We start from the raw sequence: 21,253 nt of genomic DNA, 5'->3' as shown, positions 1-21,253 counted from the left end.
ATCCTTCCAAAACCCCATTCAGTTCAATTTGTAGTGTCTGCGCCAGTCGCTGCTTGAACAAAGGAGAATAATGTATTTAATAAGCAGCGCGGATCCTCTCCGTGCGACGCAGATTATGGTTCACTGACGAATACGGTTTCTTACTATATAGCGATTTTATTCTCGGCATTGACATTGCTGTAGTATTCGCTCCCAGTATTAACCCTGTCCGCTTCAGCGCTGCGTCTCCCTGCCGGCCGAGCGCCGTAACGCGGCCAATGAAATCGGGGAGGCGGGGTCGCCCGGAGGGGGCTGCTGATGTTTTTCTCCGAGTATTAATACAAGACTCATTATATCGGGCAAATCTGCTGGGTTGGAAACGCAGTTTCCAGGTAGACATTCTCGGTTACATTTTGCGTGTCGCGTTTCTTGTCTTATTCTTGAAATGTTGATTGGAAACAGCGCCGGCGATTGCGGGCCTGGGGAGCAGAACCAGGGCGACCCACTAGGCTCATCTGGCAGCTCGCAGGCGCTAAAGATGGATAGAATAAAATGCCACCCAGATCGGCGTGTTTGCTTTTACTTCGTGGAAATACGCGTACGTTAATATACGGAGCATATTTGGAAGAAATGGCCTGTTTGCTGATTGTTTACAAACTAATCTGTAAAAGCAGATTATAACGCTGGCTACCGTTTATTAGGCCGGATAGGATTGTTAGCGGATGGCTATCTGTGGTGGCTAATCCATTAATAACTGTCTTAAATTATAGATCGCTAATAACTGGAAGTACGCCTGACCCAGTTATAGCCTTTTACCAGTTAAACCTCGTGCTACCTAAGTATATGCATTTCTGAAATAGTTCGGGAAGGTTTAGCTAGAATGCGAAATGCATGAATATTATTTGATTGCATAGTAAGCGTTAAGGCAAAACTCATCTCATGTTTATGAAAAGGATAACTATGAAAATAAGCCAGAACCTCATTACTCATCAATTGCGTAAAGCAGGGCTCATTGACAGAGGCACCCAACATATATTAGTGACAGTGCTTTGATGACACGGTGCAATTCAGGCATTCCTCCTTTTGGAAAAAGTGTCCCTTAAAGGCTTAGCGTGACAGAATAAATCACTCAGCTAATCTATGTTTAGGCACCTAGGTCTGGGTTTTTCACTGAAGCAGTTCTTGTGAAGCACCTTTCTGTCCAGTACAAGAATAGTTTCTGTCCTAGAACTAGAATCTGTTCAGTCTGCTCCCCCGAAAAACTTAGGATAGTCACAACCTCAAAATATCTCAAATAAGTAGGCAGTCTTAAAAACATATTAGCCGCTGCATTCATGTCTTACTGCCATCCACAGAAAAGAGGCGAGAGCGACACGTGCGACGATCTTCACTGGCAACTGTAAGAAAACGGCCAGCTGATGATGACAATCGATTGAATGTAAGCATTCTGGTTTTGGCAGTAAGAGGCAGAGGATCAGACAGGGTAACGTTTGTTTAACTGGCATCTAAATGTACATGGTTGACATTTGCAGATGCTCAGTGAATCATTATTATGATTATATATATATATATATATATATATATATATATAGACCCTCGATCGCTGTCTGACTCCAGCAAATGCTGCAAGGGCATGCAGTGCCCCCTCCCGCTAACTGACTGGAGCTGGTGAGCGGGGCATGGGAGGGTGAGAGCCTGCCGGAACCTCAATGCTGACCAGCGCCAGCAGCGAGAAGGGACCAGCCACCATGGTGACACTGGTTACAGAGAGACTGCAGCAGCAGAGACTGACCGACTCCCCCTGCAGGACACACAGCGTCAGCCTGGTGAGTTAGAGCAGAATGCCGCCCAGTGATGGGCAAATGACTGCTGCACCATCTTAAGCTTCGTTTAAGCTCTATTCAAGCGAATTACCATTGTCCTTTTGTTAAGGGAAGTCTTGCTCTTTTTTTTGTAACTTAGGTAGCAGGAAACTGTCTTATCAACTAAGAATCTAGGGACTTGTTTGGTCATCCAGCCAAAATCCTGGCTCTGGGTGTTTTTCCTCATCACCCGTCTGAGATACTGTATATTCCATTAGATTTCTCTGGATTTAAATACCACGCAGGACCACGGCACCGCAGATGAAGTTTGGCTGATGCCAACAGTTTATGCCTGTCACTAATTAGGCTGCAACGCAGGGAGGCATAAACATGACATAGATGGGAATCTGTGTCAATTTGGAGCAGTATTGTGACATTAGGGACTCTATTTCAGGGCTCCACTGAGACCGAGAGCCAAACTGGGAACCAGTCATTTCATAGTATCCATGGTAAGTCATCTGTAGGGTTTGTTTGTGCCATACCAGGTTTCGCCATTACATTTGCTGTGCTTCACTATATAGGAATGACCTCCAGAGTAATACAGTAGAGTTTGTTACCATGACGAACGCTTGACGCTAACAGTGGGATTCTTGTGGTTTGGGCCTAGGTGACTGGAATGTAGCCGGCCAGAGCGTCGCCCCCAGGGCTGAGAGTTTGGTCAGGACTGTTCCCCTTCCGGTGAGGGGCGACCATGCAGCAGGGCCGGGTGAACGGGTCGGGTCGGGCGGCGCACACGGCTGGCCGTGCATCCTGAGCCCCAGCGCGCCCTGCCGCCCCTCGCTGGCCCTGCCCACCAAACGCCACTGCCGCTCCCTGTCAGAGTCCGACAAGCTGCTGCGCTGCCGGTCGCCGTGGAAACCCGGTAGCGGATCCGGAGTGTGGACGACGGTCTCCCAGCACCGAGACGGTGACAGGTCGCCGGAAGTGACGACCTTCATCCCCCGGCCCTCGTCTGCCAGCAGCGGCTTCGCGGACGGCAGCGAGAGGAGCGACGTCTGCTCTCCCTGGTCATCCTCCTCCGCGCCGCACCGCTCGTCCGACGGCAGCCCCTGCTGCTGCTTCTCGGTCTCCCAGGAGCTGCTGGACGCAGCGGTACTGGCCCCCCTTCCCAGGCCCCGCTGCCACTCCCAGCCCAGTGAGCTGCAGGAGCACCGGAACCGGCTTAAGCGGCGCCGTGGGGAAGGCCCACCGTGGACCCGCCCTGCGCTGGACTTCCTGAAGATGACCCGGGTAAGCTGCAGGCAGGGGGGGGGTCACACCTGGGGGTCCCTGAGGACAGGGGTCGGGAAGCATTGGTTTGAACTGCAAGCTCAGGTTTCTACACAGTTGAACACAACTGCAAGCACAGTTTATACATGTGCAGGAACCCAACTGAAGAGCAGTTTTACAAACCCGCTCAGTCCCGAGGATATGTGAATGGGATCAGTACGGAATACCATCCATGTGGACTTTAATTCTATGGAAATTCGATGAAAGTTCTTAACGGGATTATGTGAGGACCGAGTGAGATTTGGTTCCCAATACTGTAACAAATGAGCACAGGTGACCTTAGGTAACTGGAGGCTTCATCTGAATAGTGGAATGTTGCTCAGATTACTGCAGTCTTTTCCCTCATGGTCTCTCTTGTTACTTGCAGACATTAAAAAGTTCCAGAAGCCTTTGCTCCCTTGACTATGAGGACACTGGGGACCCTGAGATGGACCCTGAGATGGCGCTGTCACCTTCCGCCCGTGATCCGGCCGCAGATCCGGCCGGGCCTGGCGTCAGCCTCGCTGCAGACCAGCTGTCCCTGGATCGTCACCACACCCCCCACCTGAAAAGCACGGCGGCCCTGAGCGAGAGTGACGAGGAGGCCAGCGACAGCGAGCGCACCGAGGCGGCCGCGTTCCCTCTGGAATGCGGCGATTTGGACCTGGAGGAGATAGAAAACAACTGATTCCCCGGTGACCTCAAGCCCCCATCTACGTGTGGGAGGCTCTGGCCAGAGACGGACCTGCCTGGGTCTACAGGATGCCGAAGATGAGATGAAATTAAAATGGGAAAATTAATGAATCACTTGACTTTGCTGTAGAAAAAAGTCAAATGTGTCACTGGGGGGAAAAACCAGCACCTGTTAACCTTTACCGAGGGTCAGACTGGATCGGACTGGATTAGTCGTGTTATCGGCGCGGTGGCGATGCCTGACTGGCTTGGAGTGACCAGTAAATGTACGTCTCAGTAGCTGGGGATCTACATGGAGGGGGGGCACCATTTAAGCAGCAGCTTCTGTGGATGTGTAATACAGGCTGAAGTACATCACCAGAGGGTGCCATTCTATACTTTATTCATATGCTTTTCAGTAACGCAAACAGACAGACAAGAAGAATATACCAGCAAGTGCCAACATGAACATCACACAGAGATAAAACCTGGGAAGAAATACAGTACTATGGGGGGGGGGGGGGGGGGGGGGTCGGCAAAAACAAGGCAGACACTACAGACTTAGACAAATCATATCATTTTTATATAAAGTGGACAGAGGCAGAAATGTATGGATTACAAACATCCATGTTGGACAAAAGCTACATCAATTGATCTACAGCAAGTCGAACAGTCATTTAAAAAGTATTTCCCAAGATATCCGTCCTAAGGGCTCATATGTCTGACTGTTACCCGTGACCCACGTACCTGGCGGGTCAATAACCTGAAGGGAGGACAGTCTCACATGGCACCATAATTAACGGGACCCAGGTCACATTCTGGGAGCCATGGCTCAGTCACACGGGACGTCCATCAGTGTCGAAGCTGTGTAGCTCACTGCATCACAGCTTTCTCACGTCCTTCAGCAGACTGATCTCTGACCGAAGCAGCTCATTTTCCTGGCCGGACAGAAACGGTTAGGGGTTAGAGGGTTAGAGGGACATCACGATCGGCTGCGCCACGTCGTTACAAGGAGAGTACCTCCATCAGCTTCGTGTTGTCCTTTTTCAGTTTCACCAGGTACTCGATCTTCTGACGATGGTTCTGATGACCCACTAGCTTCCCGTTCTCTTCAGACAGGATGCCTACCTGCCTTCTTAAAACCTCCACCTCCTGCAATATGCCGCCTGTCAGCTGAACCCAAGCACCTCCACTATCACATTGCTAAACAGTGACTTAACATTAAAAGGTTTTCAACACAGAATGTTTTTCCCCATTGCAACTGAAATATTTGTTATTTATTTTTCTTTGATTCTGATGGATTAACTGTAGAATTAGGGTGTAGCTCCCTGATTAATCCACCTCAAAGGGTATGAACTGGATAGCCTTGTTAGCCAATTCCAGTTCTTTAATACTGAGGGTTCAGATATTATCTTAAGAGCACTGCTAAAGCCATTAAATGTTCACCACAAATCAGCGAGATTCCTTGCCAGTGTCCCTCTCGCTTGGAATGTACGCCTGCCTTTGCCTGGCAGTGTCTGTTGGGCCTGTAGCCCCCCCGTTTTGACGGGACACCGACCTGCATAAGCTTCTCCTGCTGCTGGGCACTGACGTGCATGTCTCGGAGCTCCAGGCAGCGGTTCCGCAGTTCATCCGTGAGCTCCTGGATGCATCTCTGAGCCTGCGCCAGGAACATCTCCTGCTGCTGCAGTCTGGAGGAGAACATCGTCCCTCAGAGAGAGCAGAGCTCTGCTTTCTACAAAGACTACGGCCACAGGATTCATATTCAGGCCACGTTCAAGGAGCTAAGCCTTTGCGATGAGGATGATACCCCAGAGGCTCATGGGAGTTTTACTGGCAAAAATGTTCTGAGGGCTGAAGTAGAAATGATTGTTCTTGGTCCCGCCTCCTCTTCAGTTCGATTGGTTCTCTATGAACCAATCATTTTTCCTTCTGCCCACAAAATATTTTTGTGCAAGCAAATCTCCCACAAGCCCCAAAGAGCCAATTAAGGCATGATCAGAAATGAGGGGCCATGGCTTGGTGTCCCAGTGTTACCCCAAGCAACTATTTTATTCACATCACCAACTAGCTGGAAAATACACTGCTGGAATTAAGCCTCACGTGAACATTCAGAACGACGCGTCCATGTTTACCTTTCCTCAGTTTCTGAGAGCTTCAACATGGCAGCGATCTAGAAAGGAGGGACAAGGACCGAAGATGAGTGAGACCTTCCCCGGGCTGCGGGGTGACCGACACTGACATGCGGCTCGTGCGACACAGACTCCAACGTGACAGACACACACCGTGGCTTGCTTCTCCTCCTGCAGCTGCTTCAGCACGGACAGCTGGATGGCGTCCTGCAGGCCCTCTCTGCCGGGCAGACAACACTTTAGTGGCAGTGTGAACCCAGACCGTGAGGGACACTCTGGAGACCTTTGCAGGCACAGAATATACATTGGGGGGCTTCAGTCTTACGTGCGCGAGTCGGCACACACCTTCACCCCCAGCACGCCTTTACCGACACAGGTATGCTGAGAAGGCGGTGGGAACACAGCTGAGAAGTTGCGTTTTTAGTGCCCCCCCCATAAAATAAAAGGAAGCCCTATAACTAAATTTTTATATTTCCCCCGATACAGTGTTTTTAATGTCAAACACTAATGAAGGTTGATGTCAGTTACTCCGAGTCCTGACCTAAGGGCTGTTCCACCAAGCAGGATTTCTTGCTTAGCCGGATAACTTGTCGGATTTAAGGTAGTCTGGGCTAAATGTTAGGGAACGAAAATAAAGTCCATTTAGCCCAGACTACCTTAAATCCAAGAAGGTATCCGGCTAAGCAAGAAACCCTCCTTCATGGAATACCCCCCTAGTTGCCCTTTGTGGGTAAAGATTCATAACGACCAGACTGAAACCCATATGGAAAGATCTCTAGACACATCTCGGTATCTCATTCAAATCAAGTGATCAGAATTTTTAAAAACACACATTGAATAAAACATGCCTCAGGAGTGTATGCAGTCATTTTGTATGGCCTGTAAAATATTAATATGCCCTATAATTAACTGAGAGCTACAGAGCTGCAAGCAAAAGGCGCCCTTTATTGATTCCTTTTTAACCAGCATTCTTTGAATTATTTTTGTAAGGTCTCAGAACTCAATTGACTCATGAGGCCTTAATTTGAGTCAGGGGAAGACTATTGCAGAGCGTAACCATTTCTCTGACCCTTCCAAGCCCTCGGGGAATTGCAGCAGTCACAAGCTCCTCGAAGTTGCCGACGGAAGCTCTGATAAACATCACTTACTTGCAGTCTAAGGTGTCAAGAACATGAAGTTAAAAGGATCTGTCAAAGTCAAGGAAAGATCTACAAGGCCAGAGAAAATCAAACTGCTTGCAGCCTCATTGTGAAAACAAACGCAACACCAGCAGGTTGCGGTAAATGACCTTCAGGAAGCCTCAGGTGAAATGGGAACAGGGATACAGTAGGGATGCACTAGTCTACTGTGCAGCACTGTTTAGATCAGTGTTTCCCAACCCAGTCCTGAGGGGGACCCTGCATTTTTGCTCTCACCGAGCTCCCAACATACAGGTACCAGGTATTCTGTGCTTTTGATTGGCTGACAGCATTGATGCAAAAATGTGGACCCTCGGTGTCCCCACGAGGACCGGGTAGGGAACCGCTGTTTTAGACAAGCATGATCGGCAAAAGAGTCTCACCTGCAACCTCATCACGGAAGTCAACATCTGATGTTTGTGACACGACACTTAAGGCAGCGTTGTGGTCAAATGAAACAGATGTTTGACTGCAGTCACCAGAGGTACACAGGAAAACGAAAGAAATCTGAATAGAAGCAGCGTTTGAACTGCAGAAAGGTTTTCCTTCCGCTAAGCATGGGGGCTGGGGTTTATTACTGGTGAACGAAGGCGCGCGGCAGACTCACCCATTATTGGTGGTAGGCGGGGGCGGCTGACCTTGCATTTTGTAAAACTTATCGAGCAGCGTCTGAATTTCTATACATGTGATCTCCTTCTCATTCAGTTGTGCCTGAAAAATTTTCGAAGAGTTTATAACAGTTCTCATTTTTCTCCAATTTAAAGCAACACAATACATTTCTACGTTTTATGTCATTTAGATTATGAGGACCGCGGGGCGGGACAACGCAGAAGGTCCCATGCGTTCTGAACCCTTTGGAGATGCACCTTGAGGCGCTGGATCTCCTCAGCCTTGGCCGCTCTGTCGGTATTGAGCTCCCCCAGCAGGACCTCCATGGTCATCATGGAGGACCGGCGATCCTCCAGCTCCCGGGCCTGAGTCTCCAGCAGCTGGGACACGTTTGTGCCGAAGCTCTGGGGTGTATGTGGAGTCTGGAACATCGAGGAGATGATGCAGAGATTATTCCTGAAGGCCGAGCCATTCCCTGGGGTGCACTTACGCGACCACATCGTGTGAGCGTGTGCAGCGAAGTCCAACCGACCTGCTTTAATATACATGTTGGCCAACACCTTTGGAGAGTCTAACCGTGCGACTTACCCACGACTCTGCCTTTGGAGTGACTGAAGGCCGTGGAGTGTGATTGACCCGCTGAAGGTCACCTTCAGCCAGCTTCTGTTCCTCCTGACCTTTCAGCTGGTCACATGGCATCGAAATATATACATAAAATATCCATAAAATAACATTTTGAATTTCTGCATTAAAATATCACTTCTACAAATCTAAAAATCATCCAATTAAACTCCCTATACAATTCAAATATGTATTTATAATTGGGGGCATGTCCAAATTCATAACTTAATCCATTTATCCTTTTACCAGTTGAGGCAGCTGTAAGCGACTCACTTCCAGCAAGAGATCTTTACTTCTGCTGGAGGGCAAACGGCGCCAACACTTAAGAGGAGAACAACTCCGGAATCTAAGTGGCAGTTACGTCACAAGTGCAGGTGTTTCTTATATGTAGTCCTATTTACAGCAAAATAAAATAATTACAAAGAAAAACTGATAATTTTGGTGAGTTCACAATGAATGCTCTCAATCCATTACACATATCAGCGAATCTGCATGTCATGCCCGTGACACGGCAACAGGGCGGCAAGCTGTCTGGTAAACTATTCTCCTAAATGCCAGCATCCAGTGTATCATGACCATAAGACGTCCAATATGAAGATCACAACAGTAGCCAAGGTTACCTTTCCTATAGAACAGGTACATACAGTTACCTTTCCTATAGAACAGGTACATACAGTTACGGTTACCTTTCCTATAGAACAGGTACATACAGTTACGGTTACCTTTCCTATAGAACAGGTACATACAGTTAAGGTTACCTTTCCTATAGAACAGGTACATACAGTTAAGGTTACCTTTCCTATAGAACAGGTATATGCAGTTAAGGTTACCTTTCCTATAGAACAGGTATATGCAGTTAAGGTTACCTTTCCTATAGAACAGGTATATGCAGTTAAGGTTACCTTTCCTATAAAACAGGTACATACATTTTCCTTTTATTAAACAAACTAAATAGCCTTGTGTTATTTATCTTACACAACTGCTCGCCCGTTTACAATTCTCCTCTGCTCTCTGTATCGCACATGGAGTTCCGCCCTGATGTGCGCGTACAGAGACGTGCGCGCGCACACACAGGTGAGTACACTTCCCCCCCAGCGGACAGAGCGCGCGCGTCGGAAAATATGTCGCGTCAACCCCCTGAAAAGCAGAGAAAGACATCTGCGTTTTTTAAATGCATTTCCAGGTCAAGACAACCATCCGCAATAGGCTGCAAGGAGATCATTATAGCAGCCTGCATACGGATCTCAATAAATGGGCCAGATGTTTCCAACGTCCCATATCAAGAGGCTCTAGAAATGTTCTTTCAGAAGCCCAGAAAGACACACTGCAGTGAGAAAAGCTCCACACTGTGGGGATAATTGTCATAAAAAAAAAAATGTTTCTATGTGTAGTTCAGTTGTCATATTGGACTGCTGTCATTAAAGGAAACACATGAACAACATGAATCCTGTCTGTGTTCGTCTGCCCCCCCCAGGAGTAGAAACTGAAACGCCCATGAAAATACAGGAAGAAAATGCTAACTGTAGACACACAGAGCCCATCACAGGGGTGTGCAGTCACAGTTGCACACACTGATCGCTTACTCGTTATAAATGGTTCAGCCCCCCGCCCACAGCGCCACACACCTGCCCCTGCAGCTCTTGGATGGTGGCGTCCTTCTCGGCGGCCTGGGCCTGCACAGCTCGCAGGAGGTCGGCCTGCTCGTCCAGCACCCTGGTCAGGCGGCCCACCTCCTCGGTGGCATAAGCCAGGTCTTCCTGCACCAGCTCTTGCTACGTCACAGGAAGTGATGCGTTAATGTCGAATTACTATACAGTGTCAGAGCAACAACTGTGCCGGGACTGTGTTTACTGATCCCCATGGGGAAATCTGCCTCCCCAAACTTGCTCTCCATGAGATACAGACACATATACAGGTGAGCACAAGCTTGGGGGGGGGGGGGGGGGGGGGGGGGGTCCGGCAGCGTGCACCCCTGCAGCTGGGGGTTCTGCGCCTTACTCTGGGGCTCAAAAACGCACGCAGTAACACTTCAAGTGGTGCCGTCCGAGCCGGAGGGTGGTACTCACGGCGATTTGGTCGGAGGCCACGCGGCGCTGGGATGCCTCCCTCAGCTCCTGGATCTCCTGCTTCATCCGGAGGATGCTCTCTCGCAGCTCCTCGCGTTCTCCGCAGGCACAGGTGTACTTGGCCTGCGGCAGAAAGGCCACCGTAAGCCCCACATCATGCTGAAACGGCATCAATCTCACATTTCCCTATCGCAACTAGGAGATTTTTAATGCGTGCTGTGGGAACGCTAAAGGGTGGAGAATGACACGCTTCCCCTAAAAACTCAACTTACTGACCTTTTAATGTGTTTAATGATTGATGAATATTAATTTGTTTGAGTAGCACCTTTGAGGGAAATGAGTGAAACCAAAACAGGTTCTGGGAATATCTTGCCTACTCCTCCAGTGTACTGACCCCTTTCAGCCTTTAGCTGTTGACATTAGCATCTGTCTTTCATACCATTTAATCATTGATCTAGTTAGCATAAAAGCCAGGACTCGTACAAAGTGCTCAGGACTGGAAGCAAGTCCCCCCGACCCCCCCACGGTCGCCGAGGTACCGTGATGTCCTTCAGGTCACCCGTCAGAAGGGCCAGGCTGTGCTCCTTCTGGCCCAGGTCACTGCGGAGGTCCCTGGTTTGGTTTATGAGATCCACCACACAGGCCTGTAAGGGGGAGTGAGAAGCCAGACACTGACACGCTAAGCCTGCATTAATGCTAACATGCTACTTCGCTGCGACGGCAGCAGCTTCGAAACCAGCAGCAACTGGCAAAATGCAAGACAGACTCACTTTATCTGCCTCGGCCTTCTGCTCCAGACTCGCGAGTGCAGCATTAGCCGAGGACAGACTCTGCTCGAGGTTGAGGATGCTGGCGGCCTTCAGGGGGACAAAAAGGTGAGCAAATAAACACCACGATGGCAGAGCGTCAGAGCTAAGAACACACTGGAACTAAAGCACTACAAGGCAACGACATGGAGACAGCTGCTGCATTCCCGTGTTCAACCGAGACAGCCGAGCTTCACAGGCACACGCACACACACACACACACACACACACACACACACACACACACACACACACACACACACACACACACACACACACACACACACACACACACACACACACACACACACACACACACACACACACACACACACACACCTGCTGCTGCGTTTGCGTGCTCAGTTCAGACATCCGACTTCTCAGCTGGGCGTTTTCCTGCCCTGACCTCACCAGCTCCCTGTGGACCACAGAACACAGACTCACACACAGCATACTGTCAGACAACAGGCTGCAGCTTTGGTAGTTTTGTTCCCCAAGGTAAAAATAACACTAATGTTTCCCCAATGTCACAAAGATGTCCATTTCTGTACCTTAAAAGGGGACATTTACCTCCGGCTAGGGTACAACTGGCAGACCCTTGAGGGTACAGCCTAGTGACAAGTAATTGTACCTTCAGAGGTGCAAATTGGTACTTTTCTTCTGACAGGATACAGGATATACCATATCGCCATTTAAAACGCAGAGGACACCACAACATCACAGATTATCGTGGTCAAGACAGAGGAAACAATCCTACGATGGTAAATATTTGGGCGCGGCGATGGCGGGATGGCTCTCACATGGAGGTGCTCTCCTTGTCTTCTCTGAGCTGGGCCATCAAGGAGGATGCATGTTCTCTCTCGGACTGCAGGGCTTCTTTCAGAGCCTGAAGCGGAACCACACAGAGCCCATCGCCATCACGGCCAATCAGCACAGGCTAATCCAGACAGCAACAGCGGACTAGGTGCTCAAAAATGAGTCGAGTAATGAACTCCAAAATCCATAAATCCTCCCTCATCTTTTATTTACACTTCCCCATATTCCTGCACCTGAGGCCTGACATGACACGACCCCCAGTCCACAGAAGGCCTACTGCCTAGTCCTGTAGCCGGCAGCGATCGGCCACACAACGCCCATCCGGCAGCCCCTCCCACCGTCAGCTGTATCTGCTGGGAGGCAGTCTCTGCCGCCTTTTCCTCCAGCTGCTGTCTGCACTGGTCGGCTTCAAACGTCATCTCTGCTTGCAGCGTGTCCAGGGCGTCCTGCAGGTGGCGCCTCTCCTTCAGGACCTGCTCTGATTCCAGCCTGGATGGAAAGGAGATGAGGGTCACATGGTGGGCGACGTCGTCCGTCTCGGTCGGGCAGACTGATTGGGCGGGGCCCCCGAGGATACCTGAGATTATCCAGCTGCAGCTGCGTGCTGATGAGGGCGGTAGAGAGCCGGTCCAGCTCCTGGTCCTGCTCGCCGCGGTTTTGCTCCAGCTCGCCTTTCGCCACCTCCAGCTCCTTGTCAGCTGACTGCAGCACCACCCGCAGGTCGTGTATCTCGCCCTTTAGCACTGCGGGGGCGAGGACAGCGGGGCTGTCAGTACCGGGGGTGGAGGCAGCCTCACGGGCCGGCACTGCGGGGAGGGAGGTGTCCTCCAACCGGCCATCTCACCGTCTGCCCTGCCCCGCTCCTCTTGCAGTGCCGTCTCCAGAGCAGCTACGCTCTCCTGTAGAGTTTGCTGCTCCTTGGTCCAGACACCCCGCTCAGAGGAGTACATCTACACGGCATGAAGGAGGAAAGGATGGATGACATTCAGGGCGAAATCAGCAGAACGAAAGCATCGAATCAAACAGGGAACGAGCGTCATCTATAAACAAACATGACGCCATCACGGCCCCCCACCTCCTCTTTGCTACGCAGGTCCTCCTCCATCCTGGATACCTGCTCCTCCAGCTTTGCGGTCTGTAGCTGTAGCTTCCTGCCCTTCGCCTGCTCCTCATCCAGCTGGTTCTGGAAGGAGCCGGCTTGCTCCTGCAAAAGACCGTCGGTCAAAGGATGACCTCCGAGACCCCCACTCCGACTCCGTGGCCCGGTCCTAGGAACCGGATTACCTGGGCCAGCCGCAGCTCCTCCGTCAGTGTCTCACAGGCGACCTCGTTCATGTCTGGGGGCGGGGGCTCACTGCGAATGTCCTCCACGTCTTCCTCACTGTTGCAGTGCTCGGGGCTGGACAGGGGCACCAGGCGAGAGCGCAGGTTGTACGTCTTGGTGGGTGTGGTCAAGCTCTGTGCCAGGAACAGGAAATGCCACTTTAGCCCTTAAACATGGAGCCAATCAGACGTTCCAGGTGCAAGACCTCCCATGCCCCTCCGACAGTATGACGCTGCCAAATGTCACCTTGATGGTCTCCACATGCAGCTTGTTCAGCTGGGAAACCTCCAGGTTTTTGTGGGCTTTTGTGGCCACCAGGATGTTCTCCAGGTGGTTGTTGGATTTCTCCAGGTACCTCTTCTCAGACTTTAGCTCTGACAGCTGCTTTCTGAACATGGGAACAGAGATGACATGAAGTCACCCGGCTGCATACCTGACACTACGCAGTAGCAGCATATTCTTCTACACAACCGACTGCATGTGTGGGTGACAAAACGCCCTTACTTGGTGACCTCCTTGTACTCCTCCAGAGCCTGGACCGTGGCAGTCAGCTCTGCCTGCTTCTGAACCAACTGGGACTTCAGCCGCTCCACAGAAGCTGCAGAGATGCTGTCCATGGTCACAGAGGTAGAGCGGCTTAGCGGGTCTGCAGAACAGGACAGGGCTGTGATCAGTGGCTTTTCAAACAACCAACAAATGAACTAACCAATGAATCAACCAAAGAACAAACAAAACAAAACCAAACAATACGAACGAACCAACCAACCGAGTAAACGAACCAAACAACCAACGAATAAGTGAACGAACCAAACCGAAACAACCACCTAAACCAACCAACAGACGACCTAAGCAGACCTTTCCTATGTGTCCCAGAGTAACTATGTAGCTAATTTATGTAGCCACACAAAGATACTACTACTTCTTCACCTCCAGGGGTTTTCTCTGCCTCCAGACATCTCTGCAGCAGCACCTCCAGCTCGGCTGCGGTCTGAGTGTTGGCCACCGCAGTCTCCCGGACTGACTCCAGGGCCCGTAGCTGTTGGTTCTCCTCCCTAAGGCTGAAATTCTCTGCAGCATACCGGATCATGCGAGGATGATGCTCCACCTGAGGAACCAGTCAAGATGATCGTGACACTGACCATACCGCTCCGTCACAATGACCAGACCTTTCACACAAAGTTCCATACCTGATCCTTGAGTATCTTGATCTCCTGCTGAAGCTGGTTCACCAGGTTCTGGGTCTCCTCGTCAGCAAGCCTGCTCTGGCCTCCCTTCAGCAGCTTTTCCAGCCGTGAGATGTGCTCCTCCCGGAACTTGAGGATCATGCGATTGGAGTGGATGAACTTCTCCTTCTTGGCCCAGGCCTCTTCCAGCTGTGCAAGCTTCTGAAGCAGAGACTGAATGAAGGACAACTGTTAGCAACCCTTACAAATCAAACACACCAAGCCCACACACCACACTGTCCAAGCCTCATGCTACCACCACGTAATCGTACATTAGTACCAGTGATTTACACAATCCAAAGCATTCAGCATCTTGCGTTCCCAATCCCAGCTATACACACACCCCAGTAACCATTAACCCATATGTATAGCCATAGAAAAGCATAATCTGAAGTTTTTGCCCAGGAATGTCAATAATCATGGTCACTGCCACGCTTAGTTAAGTTCGATCCCCTCAGGCCGTCGGTCTGTTGCCCAGGACCCATATCAATCTCTGCTAGTGATCCGACCACAGGTACGGAGAAGAGGGCTTGGCTGTACCTTCTTCACGTCCTCTGTCCTTCTCCAGAGTAGCATGGCCTCTGTGAAGCGCCTCTGGTAAGGTGTCTGCGAGCTGCTCTCAGCCGGCAGCACTGCGGAGAGATAGTTCAGAGTCACCAACCATCTCCACACTAAACCACAACCGGTTTGCTTTCCGTTTTTAAAATCGGCCAGGCGCCTTTGCGCCGACAGGCTATCGCGGACGTTTCGTGGCATGACGGCACCGCACAATCTAGGTTCGGTAACCGTTCCGCACGGCGTGAAGCTGGGAAAGCAGCTGGGCGGAGAGGAGCTCCTACCGGGCAGCAACTGGGGGCCTCCAGGGGCAAGATCTTTCCCGCCGTCCTCCAGCCTGACCCCAGCTGCTAGAGCCTGGGCCAGCTGCTCCTTCAGCTTCTTCAGCTCGGCCTGCAGCTGCTTCACGTTGCCCTGTGTGTCCTCGTTGATCATGGCCTGCGTGACACAGGGACGGGCATCAGTCACAAACCAGTACTACAGTCACTACCGGGGCCCGTTGGGACCCACACCCACCTTGTTCTTGATGAGCTTGGCTCTCTGTGCAAACTGGAGGGTGGACAGCGTCTCCCCGAAGCACTTGGAGCCAGGATGCACGTTGGCTATAATGTAAGTCCTGGCGTTACCACCCAGAGAGTCCTGCCAGAAAGAATGAGGACAGACTGTGATGTGTATTCGCAGGAGGGGCGGCTCAGTTATTTTTGTCTATCAAGCTCTCTGTAGACACATCAGCCTGTTTGCTTGGCTATTCTGTCACTCTCCACAAGTCCGTCTAAACAAAAACAGGCTTACCATCTAGCATCTCAGAAAATGTGCCCAAAAGACTTTTGGCAGGGGAACACACATCCTCATTAATAATCATTAATTGCATCTAAGAAGTAAATGTACGCAGAGCTCCATGCACATGTCTTAGGCAGCCAAAGAAAATGTTTAAATGATGCTATCATGCCTGTCAAAGAGTGTCAGTTTCGTCATTTCAAAACCTCTGCTAAAGTCACCCCAGTATTTCCGGCAGCCATACAATAGTCCCATGAATCTGACTCGACCACTAGCACACCTAGCTAATCAGTATCTCATTGAATTATTTGTTTTAACTAATTGAATTAAGTGAGCTGGTGGTTAAATTTAATAAACAGATGGAATGGCTGAGGTGCCCCTGAGGAGAGGCTTGGGAACAGGAGTCATCTAGCCGTCCAGCGAGATATGAGTTACTTATTGAAGAACAGAAGAATTTCTTCTAGTTTTTATTGTTACTCTAACCTTCTGATCTTAAATTGTGGTTTTTGTTCTTAGGAAACGTGCACTTACTACCCAGATAAACAGCTCGAAATGTTTCTGCTGACTGCCCAAGGCTTTTGCACAGTCCAGGCCCCCCTGACCAGCACCGCAGTCGGCCCAGCCTCCTCACCCGAAGCAGGAAGGTGAGTTTGGAGTCCCTGTAACAGATGTGGCGACTTTTGCCGTTGGACACGTCCACCAGAGCCATTATTACCTGGCCCAGGCACATCAGGGAGCGATTTATGCTGCTGGCTTCCTGTAGATGGGGGGAGGGAATTGTCACCATAACAACCAAGCTGTCCAAAGTCACCCACTCAATCACCTTAAGCTATAGGACCAACGGCGCCAAAAACAGAGGACACTCCCGCTATAAGCAATCCAAGGCATCTGCGGCCAAACGAGGAGTTCACCTTCAACCGGGATCCCTCTGTGTGCGTGTCCTTCTGCCTCTCGGAGCCGGCCAGGTCCACCAGGTTCAGCTGGGATGTGCGAATGTTCACCACCTCATTCACAGTCTCCTTGGATTCCAGCGTCATGGTGAAGACCGCGTGGGACCGCGACGACTCCCGGTTCATGGAGGTGGAAGCCACTCGTCGGTTCCGCCAGCCCATGGAGAGCACCTTGAGGAGGCAGAGAGCCCGCGAGAGGGGTGCTGAATACAGCGTCCCTGCGTGATATTCCATGACACTAAGTCACAGACCAAGCCCAGAGTGTACTGCACGTGTCCATATTCCTTCACAGGCCACGTACGGTCAAGTGCGCACGTTCTCATAAATATCTGTCAACGTGCGCAGAGGGTCACAGTCTGCTCGCTCATGCATACAGAAGCCATACTCCAGCAGACCAGCAGAGGGGGAGATGGTTTCTTGGTCTGGATGAATTCTCTTTGCACAGCATTTGCATGATTTGAAAGCATCCCTAACTACAAGTACTCTTCTTTTACCATTTGACTGACATAAGCTCTGTGAGCCTACTAGAAACGTCCAATCGCAGACTGTCAATTCCTCCCATCTACACAATCAACATGCAACAATGAGCAAAAAGTCTGCTAGACCGTAAATCTGAGCTGCATGCACACATTCACTCCCAATGACAAGATCTGTCATGTGCACAGTGCATAGACCGTGATGGCACGAGAAGTGAAGCAGAAAATCAGCATCACGGCATGCTTCTGTAAGACATGAATCGGCTTGCTATTGTCTTCTAAACAAATTTGTATGAATGTGTGCGTGTGTCATTTTGCTAACTGATGATGCAAAATGTCTGACAGCTGCCCTCAGCCTAAGTTAGAGAGAGATAAAAATGTGATTTAGTCAAGTATCAAGTTGAGGTAGCTTCTACAGACACTCCTCACTTAACGACTGAGTTCCAGTCCTACAAGTTGGTTGTTAAGCGAATTGGTCGCCACTTACTGGAATTTAAGCATCTTTAGATATTGTAGCAGGTAATCATTTTTATGTTCATTGACATCTTTTACTACAGAATGCAAAATAAAAGCACAGATTAGACAAAACATGCAGTGATAGAGATTGCGAATGTTAGTGCAGTGAATACTGAGCGACTACAAGAACGAGAGACTGAGAAAGGGTGATGCGAGAGGAGGTGCTTGACGCAGAGACGTCACGCTGCTGCCACCGTGACCGAAGTTCTCGTACAGTGTACAATACAGACTGACCAGCGAGCTGGTCGTAAGTCCGGGCGGTCAGTAAACAGGCAGGTCGTTAAGTGAGGAGTGTCTGTATAGCAGCAGACTACCTTCAGCAGCTTAAACAGGGGACACTGATAGTAATTAAATGGTAAAATGGAGGGACGCGTCACCTGGTACGCGTCCACAGCCGAGGTGACGATCTTCTCCACGGCACCCTCCACGAACACGCCCTTCTTGATGTTCTCACGCAGAAAGAGGCTGGCCGAGGCGCTGTCCAGAAGGTCATATATCTGCTCGTTGTAGATCTCGATGAAGGAGCACTTGCAAAGGAAGCTCTTGGAGCTTCCAGACTGCAGAATGAAGGTCAGATACAAGCGGTTCACACACAGACGAAATATACCATGAAAAGTGCAGTCAGAAGCAAAATAGGAAAACCATCATTTAAAATAAGAAAGAAAGAAAACTACAGTTCCCTGTTATTACTGCCCACATGAGCTGATGATTTGGACCAGTATTTCTCAGCCCAGTGCTCAGGGACCCCCCCAGATTTGCTCTGTCCCATCATCCAACAAACCTGCACCAGGTTTTTGATGTTCCTCATTGTTTGGTTCAGGTGTGCTGAGAGGGAGCAAAAATGTGGATTGTCTGCAAGGTCCCCGAGGCCTGGACTGAGAAATACTGACTGAGATTAAATGACACCAGAGCGCATGGAGTGAACGGGCAGCTCACGCGTTCCACCTCCCGGCTGATGAGGAAAAAAAGACACTCAAAGCTTCTAGGAATGACGCCGCGCAAGTCGTCGCTGAAGCTGCTGGATTCAGAGGGACCTGAAAAATGCAAAAACAAGAAAACAAGCGCCAATGAAAATGCACTTCTCGGGCTGCAGCCTATCAAAGGACTGCAGTCCCTAATCAGCAAATCAGGGAAGCAGAATTGGAGCAAATACATTTTCCATCACAGTAACCATGGTCTTTTAAAATGCTTTACGTGCGAGTGCGTCCGTACCCAGCATAGTGAAAGTTTTCCCAGAGCCGGTTTGACCACTGTATATATATAAAAAAATAAAAATAATAAAAAAAATGATTAGATAAGACATGGGATAATAAGATAAACGATGTTTCCCAATCCGGTCCTCGGGAAGCCAGAGAGTCGATGTTTTTGCTCCTTCCGGGGTAGGGAGCAAAAATGTGGACAATCTGGGGGTCCCCAAGGGCTGGGTTGGGAAACACTGAGATAGAATAATTAAATGCCACAATATAACATATAGAACATAAAAACTGCTGTCTCACATGTACTTACTAAGCAAAGACCGTGCCGTTGTATCCATTCACACAGGATTCCACAATGTTTCTGGCCACACTGGCAAACACAGACTCCTTCAGAATAACAGTACAAGGATGGTTTAGTGCATATTTATTTAAAACCAATAAAATTCAAGTTTACTGTACAATTCCAATATTTGCGAACGTTTTGCCCAGGGGCCCACACAACCCATAATCCGTCCCTGTTGAAAGGGAATTGAAAGGGTTTTACAGCAATATAAAGTTTACTGAAATAAATATACAGCCTTAACAGCTTTTGTGCGCAGTTTGGGAGAAGCAAACAGTTAACAATGTGAGGGGATATCCATCCATCCATTTTCCAAGCCGCTTATCCTACTGGGTCGCGCGAGGTCCAGAGCCTATCCCGGAAGCAATGGGCACGAGGCTGGGAACAACCCAGGATGGGGGGCCAGCCCATCGCAGGGCACACTCACACACCATTCACTCACACATGCACTCCTACGGGCAATTTAGCAACTCCAATTAGCCTCAGCTATGGGGGGGAAACCGGAGTACCCGGAGGAAACCCCACGACGACATGGGGAGAACATGCAAACTCCACACACATGTGACCCAGGCGGAGACTCGAACCTGGGTCCCAGAGGTGTGAGGCAACAGTGCTAACCACTGCACCACCATGCCACCCCGTGAGGGGATATGTATTGTCTAAACCGCGCAGGTTGACTCAGGCAGAAGCTCTCAGACGCGGCCCCCACATTCGGACCTGTGTGACGTCCACGTCGGCCACGTGGTCGTAGGTGAACGTGCGCGGCTCTGGCTTCGTGTGCAGGCGGATGGTGTTGGCCGACGTGACGGTCAGGCACATACTCTGGTCGCCGTCCGTCGTCAGCCCGGCGCCCTGGGTGAGCGGCCGCACGCGAACAAACACTTTGATGGAGTCGCCATCGCCGCTGCTGTCGAGACAGGGAAACAAGACTTGCATGCTTTCAATTAAAAAGTCAAAAGGTTCGAAATGCCACAGTGCAATTTTGCTCATCAACATATACCATGTTGCACTGGAGCTAGGACTGAACGATTCGAGGAAAATATCTAGTCGTGATTTTTTTTGACAGGTGACGGGAGTACGATTTGGTTTGCGATATAATTTTTTATAGCTGTCCAAGCTGACACACTGACAGGCATAGCATAGTTTTACACCGACGTGAAGATCACATCAACATAGTTTTCTTTTACTGCCAAAGACTTTTGCTCAGTATTACACACACATCAATGCATATATACATCCTCAGCAAACCACGCGTACACGTTTCTAAACATACAACTTACTTAGAACAACACAATAATGTATTCTCTAAAATTTACCCGCAAAAAATAACTCAGATGGAAAAATTAAAGGACTGGTAATTTTCATTAGTCTAATTTTGGGACGATGAACGATTCTGTCGATTCTCGTGCGGTCAGCTCTAGCTAGTTAACTGTCTTAATACTAACCAGCTAACCTTACCTGACAGCTGTCTGTTGTAGAGGCTCCCCGGACTCTGTTAAGTGGAAAAGCAAACACCTTCTTAAACCTACTACCCCCAGACATATTTCGGCTTCACAATTTCGCGGTTAATCACACATTTAAAAACGACCATATTACGATCATAATCAAATTAACAAACCATCATGAAAGATGTTTCACAGGTAACCCCATATCGGATATGTAAACATATAAGCACATTAAATGCCGCCAGCTCTCCTGCGTTAATTCATCCACACACACTTTAAATAGCATTACAGTGACTGACTTACCTCTCCCCTTCGTACTCATAGCGGATAATAACATTACAAGTTACCTGCAGTCGAACTAAATCACATAATAAGTAAACAAGCAGTAAAAACCAAAATGGCGCAGTTTCGAAATTGGCGCGCAGATGCGACTTCCGGTGCTGCAGCTTCCGGCGCCGGGAG

General features: G+C 49.7%; 2 protein-coding genes across 6 annotated transcripts; one reads left to right on the top strand and one right to left on the bottom strand.

Annotated features, from left to right (window-relative positions):
* On the top strand, window positions 1–5,004 carry LOC125720497 (protein FAM53A-like). 2 transcript variants are annotated; one of them, XM_048995985.1, is made up of 6 exons: window positions 1–371; window positions 1,335–1,417; window positions 1,597–1,805; window positions 2,236–2,290; window positions 2,449–3,071; window positions 3,478–5,004. In XM_048995985.1, exons 3-6 carry the CDS (start codon window positions 1,689–1,691, stop codon window positions 3,775–3,777), a joined length of 1,095 nt encoding a protein of 364 aa, XP_048851942.1. In that variant the 5' UTR covers window positions 1–371; window positions 1,335–1,417; window positions 1,597–1,688; the 3' UTR covers window positions 3,778–5,004. The 2 variants fall into 2 exon arrangements, with proteins under 2 accessions (XP_048851942.1, XP_048851943.1); XM_048995986.1 differs by having other exon boundaries at window positions 1,572–1,805.
* Window positions 4,566–21,214, bottom strand: kif15 (kinesin family member 15). Of its 4 annotated transcripts, none has more exons than XM_048995954.1 (35): window positions 21,095–21,213; window positions 20,805–20,838; window positions 20,064–20,253; window positions 19,317–19,393; window positions 19,023–19,060; window positions 18,747–18,844; window positions 18,188–18,367; window positions 16,780–16,989; window positions 16,500–16,625; window positions 15,608–15,730; window positions 15,376–15,529; window positions 15,077–15,168; window positions 14,501–14,710; window positions 14,241–14,418; window positions 13,818–13,959; window positions 13,560–13,701; window positions 13,274–13,447; window positions 13,065–13,193; window positions 12,834–12,939; window positions 12,567–12,732; window positions 12,328–12,478; window positions 11,974–12,059; window positions 11,513–11,591; window positions 11,138–11,224; window positions 10,907–11,011; window positions 10,368–10,490; window positions 9,927–10,073; window positions 8,269–8,364; window positions 7,938–8,102; window positions 7,679–7,782; window positions 6,047–6,176; window positions 5,897–5,934; window positions 5,320–5,452; window positions 4,782–4,913; window positions 4,566–4,699 (listed from the first exon to the last, which is right to left on the bottom strand). In XM_048995954.1, exons 1-35 carry the CDS (start codon window positions 21,126–21,128, stop codon window positions 4,643–4,645), a joined length of 4,236 nt encoding a protein of 1,411 aa, XP_048851911.1. In that variant the 5' UTR covers window positions 21,129–21,213; the 3' UTR covers window positions 4,566–4,642. The 4 variants fall into 4 exon arrangements, with proteins under 4 accessions (XP_048851911.1, XP_048851912.1, XP_048851913.1 ...); XM_048995955.1 differs by having other exon boundaries at window positions 20,064–20,250; XM_048995956.1 differs by having other exon boundaries at window positions 6,047–6,113; window positions 21,095–21,212.
* Between the last annotated feature and the right edge of the window lie 39 nt (window positions 21,215–21,253).

This window comes from Brienomyrus brachyistius, chromosome 25 (assembly GCF_023856365.1).
Source record: "Brienomyrus brachyistius isolate T26 chromosome 25, BBRACH_0.4, whole genome shotgun sequence".
Classification (NCBI taxonomy): Eukaryota; Metazoa; Chordata; class Actinopteri; order Osteoglossiformes; family Mormyridae; genus Brienomyrus; species Brienomyrus brachyistius.
The sequence above is the reverse complement of the archived record's forward strand: the minus strand, read 5'-3'. Positions and strand labels throughout refer to the sequence as shown.